Source organism: Blennius ocellaris (genome assembly GCF_963422515.1).
Source record: "Blennius ocellaris genome assembly, chromosome: 5".
Lineage (NCBI taxonomy): Eukaryota > Metazoa > Chordata > Actinopteri > Blenniiformes > Blenniidae > Blennius > Blennius ocellaris.
This window is the reverse complement of record NC_137654.1, coordinates 25,401,965-25,424,555: the sequence shown is the minus strand read 5'-3', so window position 1 is coordinate 25,424,555 and position 22,591 is coordinate 25,401,965. Positions and strand designations below refer to the sequence as shown.

The 22,591-nt window shown below is 40.2% G+C and overlaps 1 protein-coding gene across 1 annotated transcript; it reads right to left on the bottom strand.

Annotated features, from left to right (window-relative positions):
* Positions 1-646: 646 nt before the first annotated feature.
* frmd4bb (FERM domain containing 4Bb) lies at positions 647-18,266 on the bottom strand. Its single transcript, XM_080496151.1, has 23 exons — positions 18,258-18,266; positions 17,105-17,170; positions 16,373-16,467; positions 16,156-16,248; positions 15,737-15,821; positions 15,324-15,380; positions 15,206-15,228; positions 13,745-13,828; positions 13,064-13,129; positions 12,688-12,745; positions 12,506-12,592; positions 10,095-10,171; positions 9,827-9,962; positions 9,560-9,701; positions 8,341-8,474; positions 8,005-8,121; positions 7,007-7,235; positions 6,868-6,921; positions 6,051-6,189; positions 5,599-5,766; positions 4,647-5,431; positions 3,695-3,833; positions 647-1,588 (listed from the first exon to the last, which is right to left on the bottom strand). The coding sequence occupies exons 2-23, from the start codon at positions 17,168-17,170 to the stop codon at positions 1,552-1,554; spliced, it is 2,871 nt and encodes a 956-aa protein (XP_080352277.1). The 5' UTR covers positions 18,258-18,266; the 3' UTR covers positions 647-1,551.
* Positions 18,267-22,591: the final 4,325 nt, after the last annotated feature.

Sequence of the window (22,591 nt, the reverse complement as noted above, 5' to 3'; positions counted from 1 at the left end):
CTCAATAAGACAACATAGATCGGACAAGGTATAAGACTACAGATTTTGAAAAATAAATAAATAAATATAAGAATGTTCCTTTGTGAAAAAAAAAATTAATAAATACAAAGTGTTAAAAAAATGACAATAATTATCTTAGCATGACACAATTTAATAGTGTGTTGTTAATAGTGTCATGTTTTTAATCTGTTGTAATAAATTGAGGTACACAAAGGAATAAGAACAAAAATGTACTTTGAAAACATGTTTAAGATACTTTAAATCAAAATTGTTCCTGTCCATTTATTACTAAAAAAAAACTAAAAAGAGATCTGCTAAAACTAAACTCTTAGTAACCCCAACAACAAAAAGTTATTTATGCACAATGTTCATGTTATTTTTTCATATAATATAATACAATTGATGAGTAACCAAGCAACTGGTATTGAGATCTTAAATCGGGTAAATCGGAAAAGAAGTAAGACAAAACCCTGCATTTTGTTTAATGAATCATTGCATTTTTTTAGTCAGTCAAGAATAATTGATTGTACTAATAGAGGTAGACATTCTGCACGCCATGAAGGTTTCATTTGGAGTCATTTTCTGACTTACAAAATCTGAAAATGCTGTTTTAGATATTTATAACAAAGAAACTGACAAAGGCCAAGTGTGTGTCACACATATGTTTATTTACCACCTGATTCCCAATGGAAAATATTTTATGACAATATCTAACAACATATAACTACACACTGACTGTACAAATATGTGGGAAAGACAAAGAAAAACAAAGCATGGATATGTTTATTTTATGGCAGTGGTTTTCTGTTAATATTTAAAAAAAAGACTGACTTTTTTCTTCCTTTTTATCAAAAATTCAGTTTTCTCATCATGCATTGTAAAACACATTACTGCACCAATAAAGACAAATGGTTCTATAAACAATATTGACATATTACATTCTGTTTCAAAGTTTAAGGGAATGAAGAAATGAAAGTTCATCAAAAACACAGCTCGTTCTAATGCTCAAAACAGCTCTCACCATCTGTGGAAATGTTAAAGCCTTGCTTTCTGTTTGGATGTAATTAATTAAGACTATTTTAATTTATGGGAGATGAAAATGGTGCTCGATTTGACTCTATGCCCTACTGTTTTCAATAAGGCAGTAGCTATTCCTGTTAAAATACATCGAGTTGGATTCAGTAAAAACTCGTTGCTTCTTCTTTTTCTTCTTCTTCTTCTTCTTTTTTTTTTTAAATCTTTAATCGACAATAACAGTTGAATCCAGGGTGGTTGTGCAACATCTCAAAGTTTCATGACACATTCTCATCTGCCTGTACAATTCATCCAATCCAAGGCACATGGGAAAGTCATTCAGGAGTGTCATCACTATGTTCGGAGAGTACTTTACCACAAGGGCAGCACACCGCCTCTCTGCAGAAACCCGACAGGACAGAATGTCGCAAGCGACCGGGTGAAAAACCTCTATGTACAGCCTGTGTTTCAGCTTCATTCCCTTCATGTGCTGCTGGCCGTGGCTTCAGCTTGTGCCCATGTTTGGTTTGGTCCTCTTCAGCGGATGCTCATGTAGCTTCTGTCATGAAGAAATCTGCACAAGCAAAGACACAACGGTGAAGTCAAGTCGACAGCGGGTCAGTCGGTCGAGGAGAAAAGTGACAAAAAAGACCTGAGATGAAACCGACAGATGGCAATGGAATAAAACCAAAAACAGCGTGGTACGTGACTTTTGCAGTTCAAGACTGTGTTAAGTGGATTCCCAACACTTTCACACTTGCACGTTGGAGGAGGTTTACACGTGGAATGCTGAAGGATGAGGCTTTGTCTGAATTGAAGTCACGGGGAACGAGACATTGCTGCAGTCTGCCAGATTACCTCAGAAGATTATGACGGCGGTTTTTCAGCACAGATGAGGCTTTTGGTTTTTGGGTTTCGACCAATAAGAAAAGACCACGTGGAGACTTTAATTCCATTCAAGCTTAATTCACATAGTGTAAAACTAAACACACTGCATTTTTCGTTATATGATACTTCCAAATTCCCCAGGATGCAGCCCTCATCTGGCATCTTTTGACTTCCCTGAAGGTCAGCATATGTCAGTTCAGTCAAATCCCGGTCTTTGAGTGCCATTGCCTACTACACACCTATTTTCAATCTGTGACTCATTATCAGCCTTCTGATGACTAGTCAGAACTAAAATACTGGAAACTGAACCTCCAGGACCAGGATTCAATATTTTAGTCCCAAAAAATGTGATTCATATTAAAATACAAGATTACATGAAACTTTTTAAATAGGGATCGTAGCTACATATAGAGTATCATTAACAAAATCTGTTGCTGGTTATAAAACTAGAGATCAGTAGAGTAGGAAATACATGTATAGCTTTTATTTTTCACTTATAGCACCGTATATGTCTGGCTATGTGAAGAACTATGGGCAATGTATGAAAAATCAATATAGATTCAATAATACAACTTCACAAAAGATCTATGGGATTAACAAATAATGCTAATTATCATGTTTCCACAAATCTATTATTCATATGGTCCTACTCTGCATCATGTAAAGTGACAATTAACATACAATAAAGAAATGTGACGGAATTAAATGAAGGAAAACTTTAAGATGCAGAATTAGTGTTGAAGTTAAGAGTATTGATAAGAAGAATATTAAATAAGTCTTTCATGTCAGCATATTCCTTTTTGGACATCCAAAATTACCATTCATTTTGTATGTCTTTGCATGTGAAAACTTTTGGGTTATGAATAAAATAAAGTGATGGTAAACATCATGAAATCTGCACCTATCGCGATAAATTGGAAAATGTTTGATCCGTTCACAGTTTTAATTTTCGCAATACTTTCGAGCATGACGAAACATCTAACAACATCCCTTCAAGCCTTACCTGTACTGTGAGACTGGTTCTAATCATCCAGTGTGATTACATAACAGTGAACAAGGTGCAGCATGACATTGTATCACACTGAAACCGTGCATGTGGTAGCATGCTGACGTGTTAAACCTTGCAACATCTCTGCATCCAGTTATAGTCCCTGGCATTGGGCCTTTTACTCTCGGTACGTCTGATCGAACTCCCCAAGTCTTGTTTTTGTATGCAAAGTGTGTGATCGGTCTTTTGATGACAAGACACAACATTTGTGAGAAAACTCAAAAACACTATCTGCTGAAAGGAAAAAAATTTATAAATCAGGAAATAACGGTGAGAACAGACGGATGATTTGAGTAAAACTGAGCTGCACACAGATGGAGGAATGGGGGTGTCGAGATGGAGATGAGTGGCAACACAACACGAAGCACCCCGCCGTGTTCGGTCTCACCCTTTAAGTGCTAGCATGGTTGTCTGTTGGTTCGTCTGAACTAGTGGCCTCAGCACCAACCACGTCTACTGACTCACATTTTTTAGGCATTGTGTCAGACTCTTTGTTTTCTGGAGAGGATCTGCCCGCCAGAGTGTTAATTGTAAAATGAAAAGAGTGAAGAGAGACAGAGAGAAGATCCTTGTGAGTACAATTTTTCCATGAGCTGAATTCCAGGGCACACAGTCAAAAGTTGAAAGCATTTGTTCGATAAAATACACAAGCAGAGCAGCAGACAAGATAACAAGGGTTTGTTTATCCACATGGATTCTCCTAATAATGAGCAACCGGGGATTATCTGATGTCTGCAACTTTACCTGTGGTGTGTGGGGCTGCGGTTGTACAGCGACGCCGGCGCTCCAGGATGAGGACACAGGGACGCGTCAGGTGAGTCGAACTCTGCGAGGCCGACTGCCAGCTGGTTGCGCCAGTTACCGGCACTCTCAGCCGAAGACACTGCAAAACAAGATAAGAGCAAGAACACTCAGCTAGTGCGGGAGTGAAACTCAGTGGTCATTGCTGTAATTGGAAACAGTGTGAAGTTCAATATAGCGTCACTTGTTGCAAAATAAACATGTCTCACATGATATGGGAATATATTATCCTAGCTGTTATTGACACTTTACATGGACACTGTATCATTTATGGCCAAACGCTGACAAAAAAAAACTCTTATAATGGACTTAATATTGCCACCAGTATGGCAGTTTTATATTTTTCAAGTATTATAAAAGTAATTCTATACAAAAATGTCAATTAATTAATTTGACAAGTTATTTAAAAAGTCAGAAATTCACCACTGTGGCACCAACATTTAAATAGAATCTGTTCTGAAATTATTTTACTTGCTTTGACAGAATTTCCGACGATGAATGTATACAACAAAATGCCACCAGAATTTTAAGAATAAAAAAAAAAAAGTATTTTAGTGATATTTGTTCACATTGTTATTTACACACCAAAATATAATCCCACTAAATGTAATTTGTCTTGAGGCCTGACTTTGCGGGGTCTCCTCTATGAATTTGATGGTCCCCCTGTATACTTGTGTGTGTTCTCACCAGTTCCTTCACGCAGTCCAAACATATGCAAATGAATTCCCTACATGACTCTAAATTGACTGTAGATGTAAATGCCACTGTTAAATGTCTCTCCGCGTTTGCCAGGAACTGAGCAGAATTATTTATTGGCTTCACTGATGATGAAAGCAGGATCAACATTCTAACCAAATTTTACATTGTCATCCTTCAAGAAACATCATCGTCCCACCTGACGAGAAAGAGGTGGTTCGACTGGAGTGGCTGAAGCCCGCCGGCATGGTTTGGTATCCCAGGCTGATCTGAGAGCCGCTGTCAAAATCGTATCCGGCCAGCAGTCCCCTCCCTCCGTCCCTGTGGCCTCTGCTGCGGTGGTACCAGCCCCTCAGGTGCTCTGCCACCAGGGCCTTTTGCATGTTTTTGGCCAGCAGCTCGTTCCTCGGCCCCTCTCGATTCCGCGGTGGCCTCACCGTCGCGTACGGATTCTGAGAAAGACTGTCCGCCCCGTCACTACTGTAATGCCTGAACCTGTCGTGTCCGTGGTATCCGTTCATTTGGTAGGACGGGTTGACATTGTAGTGGCCTTCCACTTCGTTCTCATACACGTAGGCACCGTTATTGTAAGGCTCCATGTCCGGGCAGGGGTAGCCGGCAACATAGTAGGCACTGGGTGCATAGTGGGAAGAGCTCTCGCACGAGTAGTTACAACCGGAGTGGTGCTGGACCAGGTTGGGCATGCTCCCGGTGTTACCGTACACTTCCACCTTCCTGTGGAGACGGTGCATGGTCGAGGTACGGGAGTCCAGCGTGCTGTAGTGGGAGTTGGCCGCGCCGCAGTAGTCCAGACTGGACTGGCTGGTGTAGGAGGAGCAATCCTCCAGCACCTCTGTGCTGTTGCTGCGATGCGCCGGCGACAAGATAAAGACCGGCTTGTCGGAGTCGGTCTCCTTCCTCAGCCGGGGCTGAGACTCCAGACTTCCACTGCGATGCCTGAAGCAATGGGCAGACCCCTCCGACCTAGACAAGGACACAGCTTTCAATACAAGATCATCACTTTTGGGGGGAAATAAATCTGGTTCGAACAAATGAACGGAAAGGTAAACAAGAGATTTGTTGAAGGTTTGGAGACAAGCAGGGATTTCAGTGGAAAGAAGGAGAGAAAAGCAAGGGAGCGACGGTCACACCTGAGCTGGCTGCTGCTGTAGGCATTGCGGGTCATAACCGGGGTGGGGGGCATGCTGCGTGGATCTCTGGGAGGTCTGGGAAGGGTTTTATAGGGACTACTGTGGGTGGAGGAGACCTCTCTTGGATTCTGGTAGTAATGGGAAGTCTCCTGGCCATCAAAAGCTAATCTAAAAGGATGTGATAATAGGAGAGGAGGATCACCCCCCCCCAAAAAAAAGAAAAAAAAAAGTGAGGAGGATGGTGAGGAAAGAAAAATGAGGCAGCAGACGTGACACAACAAATATTGTGGCTTATGCCAACTCATGCAATAATTTTTTTTCTTTTTTAATTTCTAGGAACAATTAAGCAAAATAATAAAAGTTGCACTGTACCAAGACTTCACACTTAAAAAAAAAAAAAAAAGACCGCATGCAAACAATAAACTCTTTTGTTTCAGAGAACGTTTTCCTACCTGCTGTGGTTCTTGTTGTGGTGGTTTTCTCGTGAAGGCGCCCCGTCATAATCTGTTCCCAGCGACCGTAATGGGCTGAGCTGAGGCGAGCCTTGAACGGAGCGTGACCGCGGCCTCTGGCTGGCACTGTCTGAGTCATCTGAGGGCAAACACAGGCAGAAAATTCTCTCCATTGTTTTTTTGTTTTTGGTTTAACCTAATTAATTCCCACAAAACATCTTGGTTGTCCTCCAGTTAGAGCTGGAAGCAATGTGAATAGGTTTGACAACTTTCACAATTCTTCCAGTTTGTCCCAAGTTGACAATGATTGCTAATAATAATATAGAATATAGAATACAGAATGGCCATATCCGGTTATTCCCGTTTCTTCAAAACTAACATTTACATAGTAAATCAGGGACTACAAAAAACACAGAGTTTGTAATATCTCATAAATGCTGTTTGATTATATTCCCATTGACTGGCCATAATTGATGTCCATGTAAATATGAAATATGGCTTTTTAAATTGTAAATAATTGTAGATTTTGTCAATGTCTCACACGTCACAAAAGGAAAGAACAAATGTTTCTACACGTTTCAATGAGTTCCCAGTAAAGAATTAAAGCTCATGACTGTGTTCTCAAAACGTATTTCCGAAAAAAAAGGTGAAGTCATGTCGCATCCAGCTCAAAGGGGAGGGGAGGCACTGAGATGTTGCAAACAACCTTAAACCAATGAACCCGAACATCGCCCCAGGTTTTAACGGGTTAAAGTATTCGTCGTCGGAGCTCGAGCAGGCCAAAAGATTTCTGCAGAATGTGTGTCGTCTGACTCACCGTCATCCAGGGGGAGACTAGACAGAGAGCTACAGTCTGAACGAATGAGTTCATCTGCGGAGAGACAGGGAATAAAACTCCATGTTTACCGGCAAGTGATTAATGCAATAACATACAACAAGTTCAAACTGCGCCACACCTGCGATGATCACGGAGGCCCGCTGCGTGGGCTTCTTCCCCTTCTTGATCCGGTACTGGTTCATCTCGTCCTCGATCTGCTGGAGTCGGTGCATCGCGTCCAGACAGTTTCTCCTCCTCTTCTTCTTCACTGTCTTGCACAGCTCCGACTCGTTTGCCAGCTTCTTGGCCGCCTCCACAATCTTTTGCTGGAGGGCAAATCTGCTCTCCAGGTTTCTCAGGAAGGGATCCTGCGACAATCACAAGCAGATGCAACATCCACACAAAAATCACTACTAGTTTTCAGCGATTCCGCAAATAAAGGACTCCAGCTTGTAGCCTTATTACTACGATATAAGAGTTTCACACACTAACCAATTCATACATTTTGTCTATGTTATCTTTCGTATTTGTTACAATTCAATAATTACATAAAAAATTGTATTTTTTTTGACAGTTGTTTTTTTTTTCTCATGTCGAGACATTTTTTTTTTGAATTTAAGACATGAAATATGTGGGATTTTAATTAAATATTTGTTACATACAAATTACAAATGAGTATGTTATTATTTCCTTATTTTTCAAAGCCATTAAACTCAAACAAGTTTCAAAATATTTTACAAAAACCAGGTACAATAAAGATTTTTATAAATAATTAAATTAGTGCCCTATAAATGGTTAAGCCTTAACGCAATCCACCAAAAGTTTGTAATGACACGAACTATGTGAATGAATAAAAATGCAGCTGTTTAAAAATTAATAAATAAATAATTAATCAGTTTTCTTTTGCAGATGCAAGACTAAGAAATTCAAAATGAGTTAAATCTGATAAATGTTTTACTTTCAACATTGGATGTTTTTTTTCACTGAACAAAATGTGGATTTGTGAGATTTGCATATAATAGCATTTTTTCCCCACATCATCTCAACCTTTTTGGAAACGTGGCTGAAGCGACCACGGTGAACTGAACGGACATGTTCCCACTGCGTTTGAATAAAGTGCGCCTGTTAAATACGCACCTCGTTGTAGGGGAAAAGGTCGTCCAACTTGAACGTGGTGCCAACTCTCCGTCTGACCTGCGGTGGTCTCTCGCCTGACGAGAGGGGATACTCTTTTGGCAGCTTGCCAGTGAGCTCCTGAAAGCACAGAGTCAACCATTACAGGAGACACTGCGATGAACTGAATGTACCAGCAGAAAACAAGCCACCTGCCGCAAAGCAATATGCTTTAATCAGGAGTTTTCAGCAGCCTGAACAGAGCTGTTCAGATTTGCCTTTTTGTTTTCTTTTTCTTTTTCTTTTTTTGCACCGTGCAGCAGAAACGCAGAATATCAGTAGCAGAAGACGATTTCTCACCGCCTCTCTCAGGCAAATCTTCTTCAGCTCCTTTGTTTTCTTGGCCAAAATATCTTGAATCTCCTGCTCTTTTTTTCTCAGCTCAGACAGTTTTTCCTTCTTCTGCTCTTCGCTCATTTCAGAGTCTGCGGAACCTGCAAACACAGAAAAACATGTCATGTCTTTACAAATACAAATTATGTGATGACGTTTTGTGGAAATAACTGTAGGTATGCTTAGATCATGGTCTGTCATTATTTTCTATAACAGCTCTGTGTTTTTACTCAATGTTGGAAAAAAATGTGTCCTTAAATACATATCATTGTTGTATTTTTATTTTTTTTTAATGATTCTTCATTTTCTTCTGTATTCCACAGGGTATTTTAGCATTAAAATGGAGTGAAGTAGAGTTTCTTTCTGGTATAAAAGGTTCAAAATGGATATTTAATTTGAACTGAACATGTGGGCATGTGCTTCCCAACACAAGGTCCTGTCCGGCCTGTGGCATGACACTGGAAAGAGTAAGGATTATGGACAACACTCTGACTGTAATTTGACTTAAAAAACTGCTATTTCTAGTTTGTCCAAAATGAGATTGTGCTATTTTACTGATATTTGCAGACATGATACAACACTCACATCTGAAACTGAAATGCTAATTGCAAGGACGATTTGTGAGATCATGCAGCCTGAAGTCTGCAGAAATTGAGCAGCCTGCTGAGTGACAGTCTTTTCTCAACCGTCTGGAGAGAATCGTTGTTGCTAAGAGCATTTCAACTTCACACTTTCTTTACCCTTTAAAAACAACGGTCGTACAACTGGAGGACAGCGTGAAACAATGCACGAACTGTGTAAAAATGTAGTGCTGCCACACATCAACAAGAGACACGAATTGAAGCCATTTTTTACACATCGCAAAGACAACTCCAGCACCAAACCAAATGAATCACCAAATACCAAAATCCGAGAAGCATCATTTTGTACACCCACTTGCCACATTTCAGACACTACACACACACAAGCTATAAAATAACATTACATTTTCGGTCAGTAGTTTTAAATTATGCTATGATTCTACTAACCAACTAACTAAGACTAAATGGGGCTTTATTTGGACTTTGAAGAAAAAAGGTGAATAACATTGATTGAGTATCTACATTTGTCTTGCAACATGTGCAGTGTACCCTGCTTTTTGCTCAACAATGGATAACATAGGATGGATGAAGACGTTACAACCAACCTGTAGACACCAGGCTCCCGTTGCTGGCCGTTATCAGGTTATTCTTTAGGACTACGTCTCCCAGTCGGTTTATCTTGGCTCCTCCATGCTCTGTGAGATCCATGGCTATTTCCTCCACACTTTTTGCTGTTCCTGTTTTAGTCTGGCAAACATAAGGCAGTAGATTGTGTTAAAAATTAGTGGGAAAATTTTTTTTTTATTGGGCATTGTATTTTCCCCCTAAAAAAGAAGAAAAGAAACAGACATGGACTCGTCACTGACACTTACCTTGCTTTGCTTTCTGTCCAAGTAGAACTGGTGCTGGCTGATAGCCATGACCCAGATCGTCTTGATCAGAGAGTGGCTGGCATACCACGTGTGGATGAGAAGGCCCGTCTGCCCAAATGTGCGTTTGGTCACTGCTCTCCTGGACACACATCACAGAGAAACTGAGTGTTTGTTGTCACAGTGACGATAAACGTTTTGGTAGATAAATATAAAATCGTCCAGTGCACTGTCCATTTTAAGAATGTGTTACACGGTAATAGCTGCTCACCGATGTGGATCATTAACTTCAACAGCAAATTTCTTCTCTCTGAAGTACAAGTTTTCCAGTTGCTTCCACTGGTAAAGCTGGTGGGGAAAAAAATTAGGCAAAAACACATTTCTGATTAGAGGAATGTGCTGTATAATTTCCATAGTCTCAATCAGCAGCATGAACGAGTGGATAATGCTTAAATTGAGAGCTTTAGAACCCATCCCTTTGTTTTCCTCACACCTGGTGAAGAGTCGCATCATCACCCGTAAAATCATCAAGAAAACTCTTGAGTGTGAGCATCACACGTGAGAACAAAAAAAAAAAAAAAACAACAGAAAAAGTTGGTGGCACAGGTGTTTTGGCTGGCCCGCCTCACTCACACTCATTAAAGAGCCAGACTGTAACATGAACTGTCATTACTGTCTGGGCTGCCCTGCATGCCAAGTCTGCAATAATGCAGGTGTTGCAGGGAGACGAACACCACGATGGAACAACTCATTGTAGTGTTAACATCAATACCGAAGTCTGTTTGGATCCCTGACTCACTGCACGAACACAGGATGAGGCACAAACTTAAACAGATGTAATACATGTGGACGCTTCAGGGAGCGTCACATTCTTCACATGCATGAGGAGATAAACATACATTTACTCCTCCAGAAAAGAAACAATTATAACTATCGATCTATTTTTTTAGCTGAGCAAACAAGTTAGTCAATGAAGGATACACAATATTTGGCACAGGGTAAGTACTTAAAGAGACAAAGATAGAAAAATAACTGACGACCCGACAAAGAAGCACATTATCCAGTCTTACCAGCACCGTGGATGTTCAAACCACTTGTTGTTAAGTTTTTAAGTCCTCACTTCTTTTGCTGTCAAGACAAACACATACTTTGTTCCGTCTCCGGTCAGCTCCCGACTTGTCTCCTCAGGTATTCCCAGAATATGCACGATAATGCCCAGATCCAGCCCCCTTTTTTTCTCCCTTTGACATCACCAGTTCACTCCCTCTTTTCCTATCCAGGACATAACAGGCAGCTGGCGGCTTGCACAACTTTGGAAAGCAGCGAGCAGAGATGGATTGCACCATTTGTGTGTGATTATCAGGCTTTGCCTGTGAGGCAGTGCTAAATAAATTGATGCAAATTTTGCAAACTTTCACCTTTTTCATAATAGGGCTGCCGCTTGTCTGCACGTTGCCACACGAGTCCAAGTCGAAGTACCATAGTGGAGAACATACCTGACAGATCACTCACATGAGTGACTCCTCAATTTACTAAATCTCAATAGAACAGGAAATGCAGGTTCATACAGTTGAAATTAAGGATGGGCAACTCTTATCCTCACGACCAGGGGGCATGAGTATGAGAACCCATTTCTACCTCAAAGATATAAGAAAAATATGGTAACTAATTTCATTAAATGAACTGAAACATACATGTGTTTTTATTTATCTTAGAAATTCACCTTAATTGCAAAGTAATTATAACTGATATTTGTTATAATTGGTGCAACCTCCCTCCTCCTTTCACCAGTGAAACCATAAGAGACATAAAGTCTGCAGCCCTTCAGCTACATATGTTAGATTTATATCCTCATGGCGAACCTTAAAAAAGTCATCTGACATACTTCTTTGAACTGAAAATTTTCTCTGGTATTTCAAGTCTGGCGTCGTGTGCTGCAGCTGGAGTGCTGGAATGAAATAGATTATGCATGGAATAAATTGGCTGAATCACCACACTGTGTCCTGCAGCAGCAGTCTGTTGTCTTGTGCTATCGTGTTCACATGTAGGGCGTTTACCCAGTTCGCTCCTCAACGAAAACAAGACCAAAAAATAAAAAAATAAAAAAAACAGGGAAAGTATGTTGATACTGGCGATGTGAGTGAAAAACAACTTTCCTCCTGTATTGTCAACCCAGGGTCAGAATTGTGATAACGCACTTTTACCACAGAGACATAAAAGGATTATGCTCAATAATGTCATAAATATACCTAGCTGTGTGTTTAATCCATCGGTGTGCATCCATGTGAAGTGTTTTACCTCAAAATGCAGTGAACACTACAGAGTTAAAAAAATAAATAAAAAATAGCCCCCAGGCCACAAAGAACCCCGATGGGAGACTGATATAGCCTGCGGCTCCTCAGTGACATATGTTAAGACACATATGCAATGAGGATTATATAAACCCAGGTTTATATAATCCTCTCAATCTTTCATAAAGTGAAGTGACAGACTTCACTAAACAAAGACTTTGAGATTTTAAGCCCGGCCTCGTCTGCTGCAGCTAAAGTGCAGCCTTTGCTGGAGTGAAATAGATAATGCATGAATCGGGTGAATCACCACACTGTTCAGCAGCAGTTGCCTCTTGGCTATCATGTCAACATCAGCGGCCATTTTAGAGGCTGTGCTGCGGGGAGAATTTACCTTTCGAGGTTTTAATTTGTCCTGCAGGTCGTACTGGCCGATGCCCTTATAGCTGATTCCAAGCCACCACGGTATCCCTTGTTTATCCTGTGAAGCAACAACACACCTTTATGTGGCTGACGTCATTCCAGCTGGAAAAAAAAAACCCAGTCATTTCTCACTAATAACACAGGACGGTGTACCTTCACTTCAAAATAATGCACGCCGTACGTCGGCAGTGACTCCACCAACGTCAAATACCTGAAACGAAAAGTTTTATTAAAAACCTCCAGCTGCTATTTACCGTCTGCTTGTGGTTCGTTATTGCAATGTGAAAAACGCTCAAGGGGGATTTTCCTCTCTGGCCAGCGGACCAGGGTGATCTCACTGCAACTGAAGAGGAGCTATTGATTTCTATCAGATGATGAGAAGAGGCGTGCCAGAGAGGAAAAAAGGGATAAGGGAGGGCTAATGGAGGTGAGAGGAAGATTAATGAACTCAAAGCTTAATAACATTCATTGGCTGCTTGCTGGTGTCGAACAAATTGCGGCAAAGTGCGTGTTGTGATTCAATACTTACTGCACGATGGCCTGTCCTCGGGATACGCCTTTCATCTGCTTGTAATATTCAATTACACGATCCTCACTGTGGTGTTGCATAAAAGAGACAGGGGACATAAATTCAATTGGTGAAAATTACATATAAAAATGACATACTTATTGATTTGAACAAATAATTTGTGGTCAAAGGAAACATCTATATTGTTCTTTTCTTGTTTTTTCTTGTAATCTGTCACATGGAAGGTGTTCCAGAGGTGTCAAACATATGGGCCAAGGGCCACCACAGGACCCCAGAGGGTCCCAGTCAGACTCATATTATGTGATAAGTAAGAGGAGACGTCATAGTGCAGCACTGCTCAAAGTGAGCAGCAGGTGGCACCAATGATCGAGAGATCAGTGGAAGCTAGCTAGCTTATTGCTATGGAAATTTTCAAAGTTTCACATGATTTTTCACCCCCAAAAAAGCATAAAAAATTAGCATTATTCAGTGGCTTGGGGTTAATGTGTTTTGTGGAACTTCGACTTGTCTCTATTCATGTATGTGACATCTCTGATTCTTGATGATCTCCTTCAATACCTCTGACCGCCACTTTTGTTTGTTTATGGTTCATTATTATTGCTGATGTCTTGCTTTATTGTAACAGATTGGAAAATAGAATGTGTGCAGTTTTCACCATTAAAAAAAAAAGTCCTATCATACCAGTATGCAAGAGATGGGTGCTCCTTCAGTACTTTGGTGGGAAGAGTCGGCAGTTTCTTCAAATCAGCTCGAGTGTTTTCATCACTGAAACACATAGGGAAAATAGTTAATACACTTATAGAAATTGACTTGTTCATGCTTATACGTTCCAGGGATTTCTTAGGAACGTGTTAGACAGCGAGAAATAAAACAAATAATCCGATTTTTATTCAAGCACAGTTGTCTCCAATTTTATAGATTTTTTAAAAACAAAGCAAAAAAAAACCAACAAACATATGACCCAGTACAATATAGAAAGAGGTGATTTAGGCCACAGAAATTGAAATCCTCATATAAATCTCTGAGACATGACATAGACTATATTATATCATCCAGAGTGTTGTTCCAAATAATCACAAGAGAATATTTGTCTCAAGTTAGTACATGTACAGAGTGCACAAGTTCAATATATTTATGGCTTCCGGGAAAGAAATAAGCACGTGGGTCCAGACATAAGATTGAAGTTTAATATGTTTGCAAATGTAAGGCTCCGTCCAGATTTTTCACCTTAAACCCTGTTTCAGCTTTGTTGGTTTCAATCAATCATTGTACAACAAATCTAACAATAATTTCTATGTTTCTTGTGTTTTCATTAAAAACCTGTTTATCATATATGATAGATTGAATGCAAAGAAGTTCATATTATCTGCTTCAGCATTACAAAATGCTCAATACATTTGTGTACCAGGAATATTGGACTTATAGTTGTATATACATACTATAATAGAAAGCACTATTGACTGAAATAAATTAATTTCACATTTGATACATTAGATTCATTAGCGTATGTACATTTAGGTTGTATTAACGTATTTTCCTCACAATATCAATAATTAGTTTGATCATGTTACTAATAAAATAAACGTTTATAAGTAAAAACTCAAACTCATAAGACTATGACACAGTTGAACTGTCCCCTCTAATTGATCTGAAACTACTTCATGTTCCTTATGTCTGCACCAAAATCCCAGATAATTTACGAAGAATACCACCACTGTGTCCTCACTGGTAACTTAGCTCTAAACCACGACCAAAAACTCACTGAAAAGAACAAAGATGTCTATATATACTTCAGCAGCTGGCCAAAGCCAGGTGGCAGCCTGCATAAAGACCTGCAGTATCTCCAGTGAACACAATCAAATATCAAATCAAACGGCAGCTCTGTTAAACACAGCGAATGGCTGCGTGGTGAAGGTGCCTCTGCTCGGCCATACAGGGCCTCTATCGGCACTGTGAGATTCATTAGCCGTCTGGTGCGAGCTTCTCAGCACTCTGTGGTGAGCCTCACATAACTCCGCCATTGATTTTTGTTGTCTGCACTGAAGGAACAAGTGACCTATTGAATGTCTTCGCTAAAAGCTCACTATTAACTCATCCTGCAGCTGTTAAATACTTCTTACTAGGCCCATAATGTGCTCTTACCTCGCGTAGTCTCCTTTAGCTTCCTGAAGACACAAAGAAAAAAAAGAAAAACAAAATCTGATTAGTTGACTGGTATTAGATGCACCACTTATTTCATGTATCTATTAAAAGCACTAACCTGCAAAGCATTTGCAGCTAATTTGAAGACGTTCTCGCTTTCCACCTCGATAATCCCCTGAGAAACATAATGGATAAACAAGATAAATAGGATGCAGAAAATAATGTGCTGCACAAGGATAAAACTCTCCAGATCCAAAACACAAAATTTTCTCCTGCCGCCCTATTACTTTGTAACCTCTGCCTATTCTCAAAATGAGCACACCATTGTTCTACTTCTTCACACTGGCTGCTTTACATTCTAGCGAGTAGAGTAAGAAAACTATGCCCTGCAGCCACTGTCTACTAAAGCTGAGGGTCAGTGAATTATCAGGGAGCTGCTAAGAAGAAGAAGAAGAAAAGAAACAACAACAACCACGGGGTCATTTTTCATTGTTTCAAACCTGAAAAAAATGGGTAAAAAGAGGTACTCACATTGTACACAGCAGATTTTGCATTCAGGTAGAACAGCTCTACTGTTATGATGTCCTTTAGCTGTGTTATGTTTTCTACATAAAACCTGTTAAGGGTAAAAACAAAGACATGGTAATTGTTAGGTAAATATAGTCAAATGAAAGGAAACATACGGGACAATCATATACAGTATTAATCTTAGAAAGTTAGATAAAACTTAACAGAAACTTGCTGGGAACTTAAGTGCAAAACTTGATGTCAACAAAGTAGCGCTCCCTGCTGGGCTGTCTGCTCTTTACACAACAGTCCCCAGTCCAGAGATAGACAATCACACACACACAGGTGCAACATGCAACCTCCACAACAGAAAACCTCTGGACACAAACCAGGGATTTTTTTTTGTCTGTGTTGCAACAGTGCGAACCACTATGAGCCATTACCTGACCAGAAAGTTGAGGGCAACGACCGCGGCCTTCTTGGAGAAGTCATGTTCGAGGACTCTGCGGTCCATCTGCAACCACTTACACTGACCACTGCGAGAGCAAACAGAGCGAGCCGTCAGAGAGCTGCTTTTTGGACGGGGACACAAACACACATCTGGGACTCTTCGTACTGCTGAAGAGGGTAGAAACTAAACAAACGCAGCCGTTAACTTACTTGTCGTCACAAAATGCGAGTCCAAAGAATTCCTTCTCTTTGAGGTTGAAGTGGGAGGACACCAAGTCGAGGAGTTCGTACGACAGTAGCTTAGGCTGTGGGGAGGAAGCTCTGGATTTAGACTTTTAATCTCATTCAAAGAGATCACATGAACTGTGCTGCCTAAAAGCATTGGAAATACATAAATCTATTGTCTATCGTTCCACCCGAGGAAAGTCCCACTGCCACAAAAGAGGTCAACCGGAGTAAAACTTTAATGATGTTCTCTCAGTACTTTTCACAGCACAGATAACCTGGTTATTCCTCTGACTGGTGCTCTTCCCTCTCATTAGGCATAAAAATAACCATATTTTCCCCACTTGAGGGCAGTGGAAGCATGCTGTAAGTACACCTCTGACACATCCTCACCTTTTAAAGCAAACATGTGAGCAACAGTAAATATTGCTTCGGGCCTCACTGACTTGGTTTCAGTCTGCACAAGCTCAAGAGAGAAATATCTGCTTCTTCAGACGCTAACTGCGACACTTTTTTTACCAGTTGCTGTTTTCTCGTCGAGACTGAAAGATGCTGAAACCCGCCTTTAAGATGAGCGGAACTGCAGAGAGCCTTTATCTCCACCAGCGCTGCATTCACTTACACGTGAATAAGACGGACGTCAGAGTCCTTGGAGCCATTATCATTGTCATAAGAAAATATTGATTATTGCGGCTTTAACGTGAGGAACATTCGTACCTGAACCAGCAGCTCCAGCTTCCTGTCATCCAGCAACTGCACTTGGCATAGTTTCCCCTCAGTCATCTGCGAAGAGGAAACAAAACAGGAGGCTTGTGACACAGGATCCAGTGTGTTTGGAGTGTTTTTATTACTTCAACGAAATGTCAAAATAACACGTCCCAAATGTTCCATAACATTATTTAGACTTATTTTTTTAATGTTATCAGCTTATCTGAATGTTTAGTCTAATGAAAGACGGACACTTTGTTTATTACCAGTAAATAAAGGAATTGGATTTGAATACAGTGATCCTTCTGGAGGAAAAAAAAACACAGTTACAGACAAAAAAACCTTTGTTTTAAGGATTTGTTTCCATGGTAACCGGAGGAGGGATTATAAGTTCCTTTTTGAAGCTTTCACACTGAACTTTTTGAGAAATGCGCATTTCAGGAGCCCAGACTTAATTCAAGTAGTTTAAATTCTTGTTACTTTTCTATTTCTTGTCACATATTGTTGTGCACATTTGGACTTTACACGGAAATATTTAAAAAAAATCATAGACAGAAACTGATTCAATCACTTTGAAGTGAATGAAATTTCTTAATACAACATATGAAGCTTGTTTGACTATGATTGAACTATTTGGATGTAAATAATAATCAATTAATATGAAACTCGTGGTTTATTGACATTTAAGACAGAATAACTTCGATGCATTGCCACTTGACGAGAAGAAAATCCTTCCTTGTGTATTTTCTAGTTTTCAGAAGCACAAAACATTCAGGCTTTAACTTGCAGACAGCCTGTAACTATTTGCATGTTAAATTCTGGTAAACCAAGATTCTCTGACATTCAAACAAAGAACACATGAACAAAATTCTTTGCGTTTGCTTTTGCAAGATGATCTCCTCTGAATTCACTCGTCAAAGCACAGAATTTACTCAAAATAAAGCCGGGCTGACCTTCTGAACGACACTATAGGAGCATCGCACACCAGATGAATCAAATAGCCGCTAAAAATGACAGATTGAGGTTAACCAGTTGTACAACAAAGCCTTTCTCACAAACAGGAGGAAAAGGTTCAGCAAATGGACCCAGCAGCCTCCTTGTTTGACAGAATGAGGCTGATCACAGTTTCTAACACTCGTCATGAACCAAGCAGCTGCTGTACCTGGTAAACCTCTCCGGGGAGAGTGCAGGTGTGGATGCATCCCTGAACGGACCTCATCCTCTTTATAAAAAAAAAAAAAAAAAAAAGCGACTCCTCTCAGATCAAGACGGTGAAATTGTTCATCTTGACTGAGCAGGAGCAGCAACGGCAGGATTAGCTTGTTCCATCCTGGTGGCTGTGCGAGGAGCCGGGCCTTCGCTGCGACCCATGGCGGCTTTACACAGTGTGGAACCAACAGCGGACCGAATGAGGGCCAGGCTAAGTCAAGACTCCTGACCACAGCCGAGGGTTTAACTGCCTCTTAATACAAACATTATGGGGTCAGCCAACAAACGTAAGCGATCAATCATGCCTTCACTGTCTGCTAATGTCACCACTCTGCTCTGGGCATAAATGGGTTTCAATCTGAGTATCAGCTTTCTCCCACGTCTCTTTATTTCTGAAACGTTTTAACTGAGTCCAGTCATTTGATAATAGAAGCAAGAGAAATCCCCTCTGAACTAACACGGCACCTCAGAAAAAAGGACTCTACTCTCAACACTGTGCATCTAATTAATTATTTTCTCACACTGCCCTGATAAATAATTAAAGTGATTGACCCTGCTTCCTAAATAAGGAGGACACTCCCAGTCGCTCCTTTAAATTACACCATCTGTACTGCTTTAACGAGCACCACATCGATGGTGGCACTCGGGATAACTTTTCTTATCGTCACGGCCATAAATTGTCTTTCATGATCTAAATTAAAAGTGCACATTCAATGAATCCAATTATTGTTGAGTGTGCCTCCTAGTTACAATCACAGGAGTATTATTACATTGATTTCAGTTTGATTTAGTTACCACTTCATCACAGAGGGGTCAGACTAGTGGACCTTGTATTAAGCATGACATTACTCTGTGTGACGTAGTGTGTACAGAACAGGAACTGGCCACTAGATGGTGCAGGGGTTGTTACGTGCATGAAGTTTAACCCTTTAAAAGACACTCCTACTACCCAACTACTGCCTAACAACCTAAAAAGAGTGTTGTTAAAGCATATCGGAGGACTTGTTGATAGTTTTTGGATGACATTTATTCCTACAAAAATGTATTCAAAGTTTAAAATGGACTCAAATCACACACAGTTCACTATTTCTAAATCAGAATAAATCTTTACACTCCATTGACGCCAACCATACCTCAATGCAATGTGCCTAAATATGATTTACTTCTTGCATTTTGTTTGCAGTATGTTTGAATTGAGTTACAGACAGAAGTGAACAAATACAGTCAAAAGGTTTAAAGAAGTGTGTTGGCTGAAAATATTCTTATATAGAACAGGAAGGAATCGTCATCAGAAGTTATTAGCTCGGCAGAGTAGAATGCGATTAAGCATTGGACGACTAAATCAATAGTGTTGAGATGAGTGAAGGAAGGAGCAACACTCTTCTGTAATCTAGACCATTAAACACCCGGGGGCAATAATCACTAGAAAATCTGCTATTTATATCTGACAGAGTGATCCAGCAGTGCTGACTAACCCTGCAGTGTGACACCGAGAGGTCCATGTTCATTAAATCACACAAGCAAACCAACAGCAGTGCACACTTAAAAACTACAGAACGCAAATCAATTGCAGATGTGTGCTTATAATGAATTGGGCCTACATTTTCCATCTCATTATAACCCGGCTGACAGCTCAGCTTGGTCAGCCACACACAACCTATGCAACCTCAACAAAGGGGTCGACTTTGACCCTACGGGGTTAAGACAAGCATTAAACAACTATGTAAAAAAAAAAAAAAAAAAAGGCACAGAGCAAAAAGAGATGAAAGAAGTGTCAGCCTTTGAGTGTCTCCAGAGATCGGGCAGACGCTGGCTGAGTATTGCGCCTCAGGGTGCAGGTTTGGCTTTAGTCAGGGAACCTGGGAGGTTGGCATATTGACAGGTTGTTACATGCATGTGCATTGGAACAAAGAGTCATCATGTCTGGGCCGTCTGATCTGGCGAAATGGAAAAATGTACGTCTTTCTGATGACGAGCAAATATCGAAAATTTACATTTTCCTTTGCAAACAAAAAAAAATAATTATGTCAAGGTTGAAAGTTGTACAATAGGCTAACAAGAGATTTTCTCAGTCTCCTGAGTAAAGTGGCTGTCAGTATTTAATACATCAGACTGGTTAAATGTCATGTCCAGGCGCAGCCTGTCTTATCTTAGTTTCCCGTTTTCATGCATTATTGATGAAGAGTCGTATCACACATGAGTCAGTGTCTGCTGTCTCTGCTTACATGTTCTCATGAACATGCCCAGTGTAGACAAACGCCTCATTTTGAAGAAAACTATATAAATTGTGAAGATCAATGTATGAAATCAACATTTGCTGCCAAGACCAACACTAAGAGGCAGAAACGAGAAGCCCAGGGAAACAAAAATCTGCTTGTGAATTCAAGTGGGAAGAAAGAAACGAGCTAACAGGATGTGACATCTAATACACTGTGATGGTGCAGGGAAACACAGCAATATCTGTGTTTAGAGTACACAATATCCTACAGTTCCTCTGTAATGTTAAAACAATGTACAATCAGCAATTCTTTGTCTGTAGCCATGGCTGACCTTTGTCATCCCGAGAACAAGGATGTGCAACTTTTATCAAGATGGGGATCCCATGAATCTCATTTTCGATATCATCACAGCCATACTGAGACCGAGCACCATTCAAGCAAGACGCATAAGATTGTGGTTAATAATTTAATGACAAGAGATAACTATCTGGATGTATGCATTTCATATTTTTCATCTTGAAATGCATTTGATGCCACGTTTACATTAAATCTGGTTCAAATGGTGAAAATCCATTCATCCGTCACCCGTGCGGTCAGTAAATCATCGGTTTATAGAATTTGAAAATGATGCCAAGGTTTGCATGAGCTCATGTCTGCCTGAGAAACACAATTAAAAAGAGTAAAGTAAGACAACTGCTTCATCTTGACTGTAGCAAGGGATGTGATAAGTTTTCCTCTATGTACCAGGCAGCGCAACCTGTGGTCTACAAGTCCCTGGTTATTGAATGTAAGTGATCAGACCTCTGCTCACTTCTCACCGATGACTGAATGGTAACACACCTGAACAGGTGTGCTATTGAGGTGTCAAGGTTACATTTCAGTTGCTGCGGCATCTATTTTCCTTTTTCTCCCCATTAAATGTAATAGAATATGACCATCTCTAATGATCACGTATGCAATTTTTGTCATCAAAGGTAACTGGACTCACTTGCATGTGACTTCAAAAATAACATGCCCACACAAACCAAGACATTTAAAGTAGAGCTACACAGAGGAGTTCAGGCATAGATTGAATAGAGTGATTTTTACAGAGGCAGCGGGCCGACGGACACAGCTCAGGATTATCTCCCCATCTCTTATCTCATCATGACTCATGTTGTCGGCGGTCAAAACGTATCCGTCTCTCGTCATCTCACAAAGAGAGCCTGTCTTGGCCGCCTGTGATATCCGGGAAATTCATGGACGCGACGAGGTTCAGGATATTGTGGAAAATGTTAAAGCTGAGGGGAATAAATAATTTTGTTTTTATAACGCAATGCCTCTTTGACACAACAAGGACAGGCTGCATGACTGAAGAGAGATTCATGTGAGTGATGTCATCATGCAGTATAATTTTTCTGTTTTCCACCTCGAGAAAGGGCGTCTACACTGCCAGCGGGAGATTGTGACACATTTTTCCTTGTGGATGCACAACTGCAAGTGCAGAAAAGAAAAAAGAAAAAAACATTATTCCATCAGCAGCAACTGTGACAGCAATGGTCCAAATTTACTGTATTATTCACTTCAGTTTGACACTGATGAATAAAGAGAAGCTAAATAAACAGATGAAACATAAGTGGGGAGCCTTTGTGATATTTTTGTGCTCGTGAAGTTTTGAGGCCCTCCTGAGCTCAAAGTGTTTAAAATTCAAAGTTTGAGCTTTTTTTTTTTGTAAAAAACAAACAAAAAAAAAAAGACTGAATGATCATGACTGCACCAAGAAAACTGAAGAAACCAAATGAGGACATTTTACTTTTGTTCAGTTTGAATAAAACCTGAGACTTACACACTGCAGCGTGCTCAAAATCATGACAACATGATGCAAAAAGACATTGACCGTGGTCATAAGTGCCAAATTCAACATTGTCTATGCAGAGATTTAGCAAAAACGATTAATATTTTTGACTCGTGCTCAAACAATACTAAATGTCTAAGTCCATTGAGAACCTGATGGCAACCTACTAGTTTGAGGTATAATGATAAAATGCTAATTTACCAAACAGATTAGCATGTTGTAGCTTGTTAAAAT

Coding starts and splice junctions, on each gene's coding strand:
- frmd4bb (XM_080496151.1), bottom strand. CDS start 17,170: ATGACTGAGGGGAAACTATGCCAAGTGCAGTTGCTGGATGACAGGAAG. Junction 12,593..12,687: donor TGCATTATTTTGAAGTGAAG/GTACACCGTCCT, acceptor GTTGCTTCACAG/GATAAACAAGGGATACCGTG. Junction 9,963..10,094: donor GAAGTTAATGATCCACATCG/GTGAGCAGCTAT, acceptor TGTGTCCAGGAG/AGCAGTGACCAAACGCACAT.